Here is a 15,069-nt window from a genome sequence, read left to right on the forward strand (position 1 = left end):
TCCTTTTATACTCCACATAACTGCCAAGGTGATTTTTCTCAGGTAAATATCTGATTGTAATTATTAAACCTAGAGATATGGGCTGGGCTAAGAATGAAAATTCTTGAGATTAGAAACATAGATTATATATACATGTTGGAAAAGGGGTTTTAAAATTAAACAGAGGGACTGGAACAACAACCCCTCTTCTGTCTCCCTGTCTTCACACTGCTAACTGTCCTGCATCTATATCTGCAGCACCTCATCATTTGTATTTCTTCCAGTCACAGCTCAAACACCACCTTCTACATTATCTTGCCACACTTTGTACGTAATTACTTTGTATTTATTCTCTTTGCATTTATTTTGAATATGCTTTTTTTCTATTCGCTTTCTCCCACATTAAAATGTAAATCCCTTGTGAATGGAGAGTTTTATTTATTATATTTGTATTCTCAGTGTTTAGCAGCAGTGTCTATGCCTGACACATAGTTGATACCTAATAGATACTTTTTTATTAACTAACAAGAAGAGAGAACATGAAAACTTTCCTTCAGCAAGATGGTGCACTGAGCCCAACTCCCTAAGATGTGTCTTACTTATAAGAAAAAGAACAAAGATTAGAAGAATTACATATATTTAACCTATATTGGATTACTTGCTCTCTAGGGGTGGAAGGAGAAAAATTTGGAATACAAGACTTTTACAAAGGTGAATGTTGAAAACTATCTTTGGGTATATTTTGAAAATAAAAAGCTATTATTAGAAAAGAAAGAATGGGAGGAAAATAAACAGAAAACTGAGTAAGTCAAACAAGTCACCATTGTAATAAATAAAAGAAAGCCAGGAGAAATCTTCAGAAAGAAAGAACAAAACTCTAAGAGCCGTAAGCCTTCAGAAAAGAAAATTGACAAGCCCTAGGAACCTACAGATTTAGAGGCATAATAAGAGATATAAAGGAAAAACCACTGGAAATAATAATCCTGATAGAAGAATTCACAGACAGGAGAATTGGCCAAAAAAAAAATGTTATACCTATTGATGGTGGGAAAATCTTAATGAAATAGTAGAATCAGGGGTTTAGAGATGATAAGAAAAAAAAGATAGATAAAATTAAAAGATCAAACAATAAAATCAAACCAGAATGTCAAAAGTGGGAGACTACAGATTTTTACAAATCAAAATAGCAGAGCCAGACAAACAAACTTGGTAAGAATTATTGGTTTCTAAGAAAATATTTTTTTAAAGTCTTTGTCTCCATATTCCAGGAAATAACATAAGAAAAACTTTCCATCAGTGTGCAAATATGAAGAATCCTCAAATAGAAGTCTTATATACTCCAAGGCAGAAAATAAACATACAGTAACTAGCTGAAAAAGGAGGAGATAGGATTTCCAAATACCATTTTTCATTCCTTGTTCTTGCTTCTTCATGAATATGCTTGGAATAAAACTGTTTGCCCTGGGCAGTGTCTTCAGGAGTTTAAAGATTCTCTAAGCTTTCTGACTGCTTTCTAAGTTACTCACTAGGTAGCCTATTTCAAAAAATGATTTGATATATTGATCTCTGAGATGAGAGTGACACTCTCTTCCAGTGGTCCTCTGGTTCTTTGATTTCAATGCAGAAGATGTACAGAACCTCTACATCATCACAGAAGCAACTCCTACTATATGTGCACAATGAGAACATAGTCTTGTGTATACTTTCTCATATACTCTTGAATTACTTACAAAAATCAAGAAGTGACCAGAGAATCAAAAGATTTTTGTTCAAGATCTTTCTCCTTAGATACCCAGAGTGAGAAGTGGAAATAGTTGATGAGACCACCTAACGAGTCATTTTGGAAACCAGTACCCTGACTTGAATTCCCTTGGGTTACCATCTATTATTGCTCCAACTCCTAAAGAAGATCTCAATTCACAGAAATTGGCCTGCAGAAAGCTATTTATTTTGGCAGAAGGAGCAGCTTCATTTCCTTACTAAGCCAAGTCTTATGTACCCCAATAAAGCCCTACTATACTGCAGTCAGGTTCTACCACCCTAACATTTGTACTGTTTTCTAGGAGAAGTTTTGTTGTTGTTGTTTTATGGTTTGAACTTAATCCTTTCCACTACTAATTTCTCACCATAGTTTTATTCCCTCAAAACAGAGCATCTGTAAATTTGATTATCCCTGGTCATGCTAATTACTTATCTTGTCTTCTACCAAAGAACTTGCTCAGTCCCTTTCAGCTCCTCATTGGCTTTTGGTCCACCTTCAAATGTGGCTTAGTTGATGCTACATTTTATTAAAGTTAGTTAGATTGATCATTTATGTGGCAGTTACACAACACATGTTCCACAGATAGCTTTGATACTCAGGGCATTTACAATTGGAAAAATACTTGATAATCAAACCAGTGTTATTAGCCTGAAAATGTTAATTATTTTTGTTTGTAAAATAGAATGATTTTATAAGCAGGTTGTTACAACCAAGTCATTCCTTTCCCTTTGGATAGAAGCATGTTGTGAACTTGAACATTCTCTTCTGCACTCATTCCACTTTCTTTTCTCTTTTGAGTTTTCTTTCTAATCTTGCTTTGTTTTGTTTTAATTTATTTTGCTTTGCCTGACCAACTTACCCTTAGCACCAATCCCCTAATCCCTATTTCCTCACAGGTCTGGCCCGAAGGGTTTCAATCTATCTTGACCGAAGTAAGCAGGGAGGTGAGTGTTTTCTTTCCTCTTATCTACAACCATCCATGGAACTGTCCTTGCCTTCATTTTGTTGATTCTTAAAGTTTTTTTTTTGTTGTTGTTGTTATTGTTATTCCTTTTCACATCTTCTAGGTTCTTTTGCTACAGGGAGACAAGGTTAAGGAATTTAGATTTGCTTCTTTTGCTTCATTTTTTAATTACGTGGACAGAAGAGATAGATCATGTCTGAGTGGAGAAATTGGATAATTATAAGGAACTGAGAAGAAAATCCACCTTCTTAAAATGAGACTTAAATGTTACATCTAAAAGTTGTACTTTCTTTGGGCTCAAAGTTTCAGTTTTCATAACTACTCCTGTGTGTGTGTGATTCACATTTTTCCTGCCTAATCTCCAACCACTGGGCATTTTCTATATATAAGGAAACTAGTTATTTTCATCTCCCCAAGCCCCATTTTCCCTAACTTTTGAATTGGAACATAAAAAATAATCCAAATCTAAATCCAATAATCTTGACTCTATTATTACTATATTCTTGTAAAAAGATTTACAGATGAATGTAATATCCTGATTGGCTTTAGATATGCCTTACTAGGAAGAACATAGCTATTGGAACATATCTGGAAAGGATTCCGATTTTTTTTCCACCTGTTTGAGAGGGCTCTGTATCATGAAACTAAACTCTAAGCTACTTGAAATACCTGTTTCTATCAGAAAACTTCACATATAAACTCAGAATTTGTAAATAAATGGTATTCTAAGTTACTAGAACATCTGAGTGACAGCCATAGCAGGTTAGAGAGTTCTATATTTGACTTATTTTACATATTTAACTTTCTAACTGCTGCACTTCTATTTGAAACAGGAGTTCTTTTCTAATTTATATGGAAAGTTTTAAAAAAATTTTTTAGAAAGTTTCTTTTTTCTAAGGCTCACTAAAAAGAATGAATACATTCTTTCACCTTTAATTTTCAGAGCTGTGTGATCATCCCTCAAGTAAACTGTTTGGTCATAGCCTAACTTTTAGTTGTTCATTTCTCTCTAATGACATAAATGATATTCCCAGCTGTGTGACTACTAAAGCAAGATTACCAAGGAAACTCTAGGCTTCAGTTATACTCTCAGAATTATTAAGGATGTGAGAATCATAGACTTGAAAACTAAAAACTACCATAGACATGCTGAAACCACATTTTGTAAAGCATTTAGGGCTGAAAAAGTGAAGAATATAGGAAATAAAGCATGACTAACCGAATTAGTGTTAGAATTTTTAACAAGATGCTAAGTCAGTGGAATTGATAGAGACAATGGTTGTTTAGCAGTTCTCTAGATGTAGTTTGTACTTATTACAGTTTCACAAGATTCACACCTTTAAGAAAGCATATATAAGCTAGGAGCCTCAACCAGGATTGACTCTGGGAGATTCACAAGCCAGGATTCAATCAAAAAGATTCACAAGCCAGAGATGCCTATTGGGCAGAACTAAGGAAGACAGAGAAGTGGTGGCAGGCTGTCCTGTGGAGAACACTGAAACCAAGAGCCTGAAGGCCTCCAGAAAACTAGCCAAGCCCCAACTGAAGGAAATAAGATTTTGGAAGAGACAATAAAGGATTTGGACTTTAACCCCTGGCTACATTTGAGGTGATTGTTACACTGAGCTGAAACTAAGGCTGCTCCCAGAAGCCTCCCAAGAAACCTGTTCCCAGAGAAGATTATATTTTAGAGAAGAACATTACAAATTAGGATTATTTTGTTTGAAGTGAAAAAAATCTGAAATTTTTAAGCTATAGAAAAAGTTCTAAAAAAAAAAGATATTGACCACTGAATCGCCATGTGCAGAGGCAAAAATCCTAAGAAAAAGGTTTATGTTGTCATGGAAAGGTTTAAATTAGACCACAGAAAAGCATTTTTTTTTTTTATCAGAAAGTGTGATTAAGCACTAAAATAAGTTCTTTGGGGAATTATGCTCTCTTTTCCTAGTGTCTACACATAGTACCTAACTTGCAGTAAGCACGTAACAAAGCATTGTTGAAGGAATACATTTATATTTCTTGATTCAGGTATTGAATCATACCTCTATATAAAATGTAGAAACTTGACTAGATGACCTTTTCAGCTCAATAATTGATTGAATTCTTGGTAATAGGAAGCCAGAGGGGGCAGTCATGGAATTATGGTGACTTCAGTAGGTCAAAATTGTTTGCCCTAAGTAAATTCAAAGGAAATTCATAGTGTTAATCTTTGCTAACCTTTTAATACCCAGTTCTAAATCAAATACTACTTTGTTAGGAGTACCTAGTATTTCCTTGAAAAGCAAAAATCTTGAAACATAGCATATATTTACCCTTTTTGACTATGCCTCCAAACTCTGCCTCATGACCTAAAGGAAATAAAGGGTTCTTCTTCTTCTTCTACTCTATTACTTATGGCATTGTGCATTAAAGAAATTGTTTAAACTTTTCTCTTTGTGATATAACACTAAGATAAATCTTTGATTAATCTTCATCAACTGAGGACTAAAGTGCAAATACTGTGGTTACCAGAAAACTGCTGATTGCTAGAATATATAGTAGAAAAGGAAGTTATGAATCAGAATCCTTTAATTTGAAACCTTTGCACTCCCTCTGATTATCAGGAAGCTTACGGGAATTTACTGGTAGACTATTATCCTCCTCACTTTCTCTTTCTTTAGAAATTCATAGGCAGATATAAAGTCTAAAATTATCAGAACCTGATCAAAGGGAATTCCCCGCTCAATGAGCAGGAAATCAGAGCAAGTTGAGGACAACTTTACTGCCATTACTATTGACTGTATTGTAATATCAAAGATGTTAAAGCCAAACAGGCCAGGACTCTACCCCATGCTTATAGTCATGTAATAGTCAATCAGTAATGCACCTTGGTGCTCAGGCATTAGGCAGTTTCCTTTATGAAATGTAGTCAAGAGACTTCTCCCTAGGGGATCTTTTTTCTTTTATCTAAAAAAATTATTATTGGCTTTTGTTTTTATATATCATTCATTCAGTTCATTCAGCAAGTATTTATTTAGGGCCATTTGTTTTAAGGAGCAGCGTGATATAGACTATACAAATTTGATGTCAGGAAAACATGGGTTCAAGTATTGCTTTTTCCTCATTCTGGTTGTGTGACCCTGGGCAAGTCCCTTAATCTAACTTCTCCATATCCTATGCAACACTCTGAGATGATTAAATTACTGAGCCATTGCTGACATAGTTTGAGTTTCCTTACTGAGAATTCTCTTCACCAATAAAATCACCAATCAGGCCCCCTCCCAAAAAAAAAATAAAATAAAGTGCCTAAGCACTGACTTCAAAGCCAGAAGGAAAACTCACACCTGTCCCCACAGAGCTTCCACAAGAAGTGGGAAACATCAAAGCACAGGGGGAATGGGACTAAATTTGAAATCGGAGGATTTTTTTTTCTTAGACTTGAAAAGTTGTATTACATTAAATTTCTTCAATCACAATGTTGGTGGCTAACTCCATATGTCTGGGGATGAAGTAGTAAAAGGAACATTCAGAAAAGTTATAGTTCATTACAATATAAGATTTACACGTAAAGATAATTTTAAAATATATGGATATTGCATTCACAGTCCAAGTTGCTCCAAGGCAACTTTTGTTAATGTTTTCTTGAGACTTTATGTTCACTAGCGCTATAGCCACTTGTTCACTACTGAGGATGTTCAAGGAGATATTCTTCTCCTGGCCAAAAGCAGAACAGACTCATAGCTTGGGCTGCATCTTGGAGCACTCACAGATGGAGAAGTAGGGGAAGTAGGAATTCACTTTCTTCAGCTCCACATAGTGTTTATCACTGAAGTCTCTCACTTGTTGACTGCTGACCAAGCACTAGCACAAGTGAATCCAAATGTCCCTCAGGTTCTGGCCCACTTTGGAACCAATCCATGGGCTGCGGTTGCCACCATCTTTGCCAGAGACTGCAAAACACCAGAAGATCTAATTTTGAAACCAGCTTCTGCAAATTATTTCATTGTTTTTATCTGTTTTAAAATAAGAGGTTGGACTGAATGACCTCCAAAATCCCTTCAAGCCTTAAATTTATGATTATATGATTTTACTCAGTGAAATCACAATATACAAAGAAAAATAAATACAAATTATCTACCAAGTAGCTGCACAGTAATTTCTAGGGAAAGACACTAACAACTGAGGGGTGAGAATGAATTTTGAGGAAAGCAAGGGAGTTAAGATAACCACATGAAACATCAAAAACTAGATCAATTCTCTCTTTCTCTAGCAGTGATCTAGGAAAAAAACAAGTATCAGGTGAAACAGTTACCAAGAAATTAAAAGAAACACCAGTAAGTCCCCCTTCCTTTTTTTTGTAGTCCAGATGTACACAAAAACAGAGAGCCAAATGCCACAAATACTGAAAGAGAAGCCAAACTGAGCCCAGAGAAAGAAATCAGAAACCCATGGCAGCACTATAATCAGAAAAACTGAAGTAGGGATAGAAAACAACCTATCCTGATCTGGGAAATGAAGTTAACAGGAGCATCTCTAATGACTCAATCAGCAATAACCCAGAGGAGACAGTAAAACCAGCACCCCAAATTGGGAAGCCTTTGGGTGAGAAATGGCAGCACCCTGACTAGGAAAAACCCAGGGGAAATAAAGACTATAGCAACTGCCAACCACCTCTCTAACCAGGGACATTGAAGACTGCCACTCTTAGTGAAAACACCAAAGGAAGTAGAAATCAATAATACAAACCAAAGAGAACCTGACCACAACAGTAGTATGTTCAGTAGTATGGGAGAAAGTAGAACCTGGTCTTGGTTCAAAGTCCCGAATCAGTAACTGAGACTAGAGATAAAAATAAGCAAAAGTCACAAGACAATATTGATCAAAAGAAGTCCAAGGGAAAAACCCAGAAGAGGCTAATTCCATAGAAACTACAAGGAGAGCGAAAGAGAGGAAAAAAATGTTTTGGATTTCAAGATTATCTAGAATAAATGAAGCAAAAAGTAATAAATAGATTTATAAGCAAAATAATAGCTCTGGATTAAATACTTCCAAGGGAAATAAATAAATAGCTTAGTATAGAAAGCAGTAATATATCAGATTGTCATCTTGGAGGGATAGGAGAAAAAATTTGAACTCAAAAGCTTAAAAAATTAATGTTGAAATGGTCTTCACATATAATTAGAAAAACAGAATAAATTTGCATTTTTAAAAAGTAGGTGGTAAATTTTGCCCAAGTAACCCAGAAAATTATAATGAATCAAATAGAAATCAGTAATGACTCCATGAGACAATGGGGAATGTTAGAAGAAAATTTTTAAAAAATTTTTTTAAATTAAAGGAAATATAAAATGTCTATTATGAGAAATAACTGATATGGAGAAAAAAAAAGAGATAATTTAAGAATTATTTCATTGGAGTCCCTAAAAACTTCGACAAACAACAACAAAAAAGTCCCTGAATATCATTTTTCAAGAAATCATAAAAGAAAATTGTTTATCTATTAGAACTAGGAAACAAAGTGAAAATAGAACAAATACTCTGGCCTCCTCTTGAAAATAATCTCAAAATGAAAATTTCCAAGAATGTCATAGTCAATATGCAGAGCTTTTAGCTCAAGGAAAAATACTGCAACAAAGGAATCTTAAGCTTTTTGTTGAATTTAAAGTATTTCTGTATCAACTTGGGAGGGAAAGATGGGGAGACAAAGGGAAGGGAGTCAGGGAGGAAAGGAAAGAGGAAGAGGAAAACTAGTTGTATGCTTTTCTTACTCTAGGAAAAATAATAATTTCTGCTTTCTTTTTTCCCTTTGTTTCTTTTCTGAGAAGGCAGGAAGGATATATGCATTTATTCTTTACTGTGTACCAAATCCTAAAATATTTCCTCTTCCCCTCCCTTTTTCTTTCTTCTCCTAAAAGCATCAAAAGAGAACAAAACCATCCCCAGTTCTTCTCTTTTTGTTGTGCATATGACTCACCTGTAGTCTTTAAAGGCTTTAGGGATCCCATAGACTGTAAGTGCTTCATCATTATTTTAACTCTTGCTAATTTCTCAGATGTTTTTCTCTCTTAAGACTTCTCTTGACTCCTATGTTTGCATTTCAAAGTTTCTACTCAGTTCTGGTCTCTTCTTCAAGATCACTTTAAAGCTCCCTGTTCCCTTAAAGGTTCATTTTTCTATCTTTAGAATTGTACTCCAGGGTAATTCCTGGTTATGAGCCTTTATTACAGTCCAAAATTCCCTCTCCTAAATGGTATTAGCTGCCAAGTCTTGATTCTGACTTTAATTCTTTGTTATTTAAATTCTTTCATTGTGGTAGCATGTAGAATCTTTTCTTTGGCCTGGAAGTGCTAGATCTTGACTGATGTTCCTAAAAGTTCTGTTTTTGAAATTTTCCAGGGCATGATTAATAGTTTCTGTTTTCACTTTGCTTTCTAATGATAATTTCTAATCAGTTGATTTCTTGAAAAAGGATACTCAGGCTTTTTGTTGTAATTGTTACTGGAAGGGGACTTCAATAAAATGATTTTTTTTTTCAATTATGTGTAAAGATAGTTTTTAGTATTCATTTTTATAAGATTTTGAGTTTGAAATTTTTCTCCTCTTCCCCTCCCCCAAGAAAGTAAGTAATCTGATATAGGTTATACATGTATAATCATTTTAAACATATTCCCATATTAGTCATGTTGTAAAAGAAAAATCAGAACAAAAGAGGAAAAACAACAAAAAAGAAACAAAAAAAAAAAAAATGAAAATAGTATGCTTCTCTCTGCTTTCAGTCTCCATAGTTCTCTGGATGTGGATGGCACTTTCCATCACAAATCTATTGAAATTGTCTTAAATCACAATATTTCATTGTAATATTTTACAATATTTAATATTGTACACAATATTACTGTGTACAGTATTCTCCTGATTCTGCTCACTTCAGTTAGCATGAGTTCATGTAAGTCTTCAATGAAATGATTCTTATATCCTTCACATATTTCCATGTCATGTCCACTTCTCATACATAATACATACTTTACATATTTCCCATTGGGTTATTATTAATTCCTATTTGGCTCATTTTAATTTTTAGTGTTATTTGGGTAATTTTACTACCTTCTAAGGCTTCTTTTACCACCTTCTCCTTCCAATTATTTCATCCAGAGCTATTATTTTGTTTCTAATAATATTTTTCATTTCTTGCTTTATTTTTTCCATGTATTCTTATAGTCCTTGTGTCTAAGGCCCTTTTTTTTCCCCTCTTAGCTGTCTCTGGATCCATATTTCTTCTTTGTTTTCTGTGTTTTCTTCTGTTTATTCATATCTCATGTCTTAGTTTCTGATTTGAGACTTATGTCAGGGCCAGACTCCATTTTTCCCCATGCTCCTGGATAGAATGGCCAGCCTTGCTTAATTGCTTTTCCCCCCTCAATTACCACAACCCTTGCTATAGACTTCCAATCTCCTTTTATAACTAGATTTATAATATTGTTAGGATTCAGACTGTCTCCTGGATCAGACAGTTTCAGACTACTATAACATTCAAAGACCTGTAGAATGTTATTGGATAGATTACTGGTACCTCTGAGCATCTTAAGTCTTAAAAATGGTGATTCCTGGCTCTGTGTCTTTAATGGGAGTGATGAAGTAGTTTCAGGTTTCTAAGCCTCCTTAAGTTGCCCTCTCTATATATGTAACAGGCCTTCTTCTAACTTTCTTTCTTCCCAAACCCAAGGATGGACTTGTGCTTTAAAAATGCTTTATTTCTCTATACCTATAGAGCTCTAATTTGTTAACATTGGTTTTTCTGATAAGATCCTTGCCTGAAGGCTAGCTGTCTTTTACTGTACAATCCTAGACTGAATGAATGTATTTACTGTCATTTCCCTTTTTTTTTTTTTAAAGAGTTTTGTTTGTTTATTTAGACAAGGTCTCCCTATCTTTCTCAAACTAAAAAGTATAGTGTGCTAACCTCTGTGTTCGTCTTGATGAAAGCTTTGATTTTCTGTGTTTCTCCAAGCTGGTACTCTTCTCCTCAGACAGCCTGATGGCTCCTCTTTCCTAAAGGCTCACCATAACTGGTGCCAGATTTAGTGGGGACACCAAATCTGCATTATTTCTAAAGTGCTTAACACAATACCTAGCACATAGTTAGTGCTATATAAATGTTGTTTGTTGTTGCCAATTCCTGAATCTAAGTAATTCACCCACCTTAGACTCTCATTCTTTCCATATACACCCCATCTAGTGGCAAGTATTATGAGCATGTACCATCAGACCTAGATTTCTTGATCATTCTTCAGTTTCATTTTTCTTAGGTTTTTAGTAGAATACATGTGAGAAAGTTGAGTTTCTCTGCACCCAGTCACAAAGCCATCTTAATCAGAAGTTAGAGAGGATGAAGTTTTGTCTATCAGATATGAGTTAATCTTTCATTAAAACAAGCATAATTCATCTGAAAACAAATCAAAGAAATGGAAAAGGAATGAAACCCAGTTTTTCCCACTCTGGTCAACAATAATTCACTCGAGGTCAAAGAAACAGTGACATTTAACTCTTTTTGTAAATGGAATAGTAAGAACTCTTGAACATCATTTTCTTTGCAGAACTGTATTTTAGTAAAATCATAGTCATTATTAGTCTTCCATTTACTCACTCTCAATTTTCTTGCATATATTCCTGACAAGTCAATCCCTTAATCTACAGCATTTCAGTAATTAAACCTATGGCATACTGCAGTGTTCATTATAAAGGAGGTCAGGGAGAGAAAGGTTCAGTTGAAATGAATAACAATTTGTCAATTTAGCTCTAGGTTGAATTTTCTTTCTATTCTATAAGCACCAGCTAATATCCTGAAGTCATCACGATAGAACTCAGAATGTCAGAAGCAGGGATGACCATATGCTAAGAAAGATTTAAAAAAAAATTAAGTATGTATTTGTTTATTGCTTATAATTGAGCTGTTGCCTTTTTTTGGGGGGGGAGGTAATGTTGTATGGATGTGTGTGTGTGTGTGTGTGTGTGTGCACATACAAGTATGCATGCACATGCACATGTTTTGAAAATGGGAGAGAATTTTGGTGGTGGGTATTCATTTAAATCTGATATAAGAAATGGTCTCATTATCTGGGGGAAATTTTTTTAGGTAATTCTACAGAATAACCTCTATGTGATTCGCAAATTATAGTCTTAATTTTAAGTAAGATATTGGACTTTTCCCCTCTTGCTTGATTTTGTATAGAACATGTTAAGTTTAATATATTAATTTTTAGCACTTTGCCTTTATTGTGTTTCCTCTTTTGCCTATATTTTCACTTTAATTTATTTAAGTTGATTTTTTTTTTTTTTTGCCCCAACTAACAGGGCATTTATTTTTTCCTCCCCATCCTACTCCAGCTTTAAAAACAAAAACTCTTATAACAAATGCAAAATATTTTTTGGTACATGGCCATGGCTGAGAAGGAAAGAGGCTGGGAAAGAAAGTCTCAAACAAAATATAAAACAAATGTTCACATTGCCCATATCCAAAAATGTATGTCTCATTCTGCATATTTAGAACTTCACTTCTCTGTCAAGAGGTAGAAAGCATTCTTCATCATTATCCCTCTAGGATTGTGATTGGTCATTGTGTTGATCAGAGTTCTTAAGTCTTTGAAAATAGTTCACTTTTTGCAGTGTTGCTGTTAGAGTACAAAGTATTCTCTTGGTTCTATTTCCTTCATTCTGCAACACCTTCTGAGTAATTTTAAAGGTTTCAGTCATGCTTTCTTTTGGGAAGAAGTATGAAGGAATAACACTTATTACTCTTGTCCAAATCTATCTCCAGTAGAGGAAAATGTCCTTCCTTGAAATAAATTAAGTTTAGTCAAGGTAAATAAAGGAACACCGTGGTTATTTCTAAAAATGTATTTTTCATCTTTTGTATGTTCAGTCTATCTCTCTGCGAGGTGAGAAGCTTAATTTATCATCAGTTATGGAATCATAATTGCTTATTTCATTGATCATAGTTCTTATGTCTTTGATGTTTGTTTTCCTTTATAGTACTGTGATCATTGTATTACTTGTTCTTCTTGCTTTTCTCACCTCAGTCTACATCAGTTCTTACAAATCTTCCTCGGTTTTTTTTTATCTATCCATGTCATCACTTTTTATAGGTCAGCAACATGCTACTACATATGCCATGATTTATTTAACCATTCCCCCCAGCTGTTTTCCTCCACCACTGAAAGGAGTGACATTCATAATTTTCTTTCTGAAATTAAGCTATTTCTTGATTGGAGTAATTTCCCATAATAGTCTTTGCCTAGATGAGCAGAACTCATAGTAGCTTTTCTTTTATAAACCTTGATGAAAGGTATTATTTTATGAAATATTAGCTTCAACTTGACTCCTCTTTGCCTCTATGTCTGACTTGTGAATATTCAAATCTGTAAAGTATTAAAAATGTATTTATAATGACATCAAAAAAGACCTAGCTAAGTAAATAACTTTAGAAATCACTGAGTTGTTTTTTTTAACTTAATCATAACTATAGGATTTTTAAATTGGAAGCAAACTTAAAAATCATCTAATGTAACCTATCAGCTCTCCAACATTTCTGATAAGTATTCATTTGGCCTTTGAGGGAACACTTTTGGAAATTGAGCTCTCACTATCTCACCAGACAGCTGTTCCTTTGTTGGACAGCTTTCATTCTTCTTTTTATTTATTGACCCAAACTCTGGCCTCCTTATAACTGCTCTTCATTGATACATGTTCTTCCTTGTGGAACTACACAGAGAATTCAGTGACCTAATTTACTTCATACTCTCTAAATTTGTTCTTTTGAGATTCAGCTATGTTTCTGGAAACTCTTGACAACCCAAATACAAAGGTTCCCCTTTATATTCACATAACCAGTTTTTTTCCATGGCACAGTAGATGGCAATTGTAGATCTAAACTGATATGATTCCCAATTAGTAGTGTCATTATGAAGAAAAGGTTATTATGAGGAAAACACTTTGATGCTTTGACTTTTGTTTTGAATTTGTTCTTCTTCATCTTAAGTTTTCCTGACCCTTTGCTATACTAGTCAACTTTCTCTGAAAACTCTAGTTTTTCAGTGTCATTTATAGAGACTGCTACTATTAATAATAGGAATAAAAATTGACATATATTACTCAGAAGTTTGCAAAGTATGAACATTATTTAATTTGAACTCTACAACTCTGAAGTTAGGTACTAAGTATTGTTATCCCCATTTTACCCATAAGAAAACTGAGCCTCAAAGAGGTTAAGTAACTTTTTGATGATCACACAGCTACTAAAAATGTCAGGAATAGATTTTGAACTCAGTCCAATTCTCTGTTCACCACACTGGCTAGCTTTAATATTTCAGAAGTAGTCTAAATAACTAAATATAACTAGTGAATCTGCCCAGTTTGTATTCACATAGACTCTTTAATAATTTCTTTATTTTTCTTTTGGGGACCAGTAGTTCAGAAATTAATTGGTATTATTTGTGTTATTGGCAGAGTATATACTTAAGTTGGATAACAGAAAGGTGGTTAGGATCCCTGACTCACAAGGTACAAGACTCTGCATTATGCTGTCATCCCCCACCACATTGGGAATGCAGACCACCCTTATAATGACCAAGCCTAGGGATTACAAAATATTGTGGGCTTGTTCTTAATCATGGCCTGAGTTCCTCCAGGGCTGCAGTCCTTCCTAGGCCATTTTCCCAGGGATGAGTCTTTCCTTATCCATGATTTCATGGTTGTTCAGTGTTTATGCCCCTCCCCATAAGCCAGGAAGAAGATAATGTGCCCTGTGGTTCTTCTCTTCCTAGCAGTAGTCCTAGTTAGAAAGTGTGTCCTCATTTTTACCCTCCAGCAGAGAGAAATACATGTTTTTTGTGATGATTACAGCATATCAGACTAAAGAAAATCATTGCCTTCAAGTGAAGGAATCTAACTAGAAAATTGAGGGCTTTCAAACTGCCATACAGAGCTTTGTCCTCCTAACTTAATCAGTGATGTAATGACAATATCCATCTCAGCCTTGCCAGGGTTATCTTGTCACATGGGCCATAAACAAGTTGACAAATGTAAACACTTTGGGGGCATTTATCATCAACACCACTGTCAGTCCGCTTACTTCCTGTTCTGTAGCAAACTTTAAGATGCCAGGCAATCTAAAATAGCAATCAGTTTGACTCACAAGATAAAGATATAAGCTGTCAGCTAAGCTGTGAAGCCCAGCATTTCCTGCTCCAGAATGAAACAATAGAGTAGGCTGTAAGCCTTGCCATCACTGGTGTTCAGAGAGGGGACTTTAGTAAGGATTCCAAGCCAGTTTAACATTCAGTCAACATGACTGCTTCAACATTCCCAACAAAACATAGGTGAATTTGCTAAA

At 34.6% G+C, this 15,069-nt stretch overlaps 1 protein-coding gene across 6 annotated transcripts in view; it reads left to right on the forward strand.

Annotated features, from left to right (window-relative positions):
* The window catches only part of RPTOR (regulatory associated protein of MTOR complex 1), a 511,183-nt gene that overhangs the window by 470,110 nt on the left and 26,004 nt on the right, over positions 1-15,069 (forward strand). For 5 of the 6 annotated variants that reach the window (XM_031965593.1, XM_031965596.1, XM_031965598.1 and 2 more), the window contains one exon: positions 2,638-2,685. The exons of the other annotated variant lie outside the window; for it this stretch is intronic. In XM_031965593.1, coding sequence (XP_031821453.1) covers positions 2,638-2,685 — 48 coding nt within the window. The remainder of the gene's footprint in view (positions 1-2,637; positions 2,686-15,069) is intronic. 6 annotated transcript variants of the gene reach the window in all.

This window comes from Sarcophilus harrisii, chromosome 4, assembly GCF_902635505.1.
Source record: "Sarcophilus harrisii chromosome 4, mSarHar1.11, whole genome shotgun sequence".
NCBI lineage: Eukaryota > Metazoa > Chordata > Mammalia > Dasyuromorphia > Dasyuridae > Sarcophilus > Sarcophilus harrisii.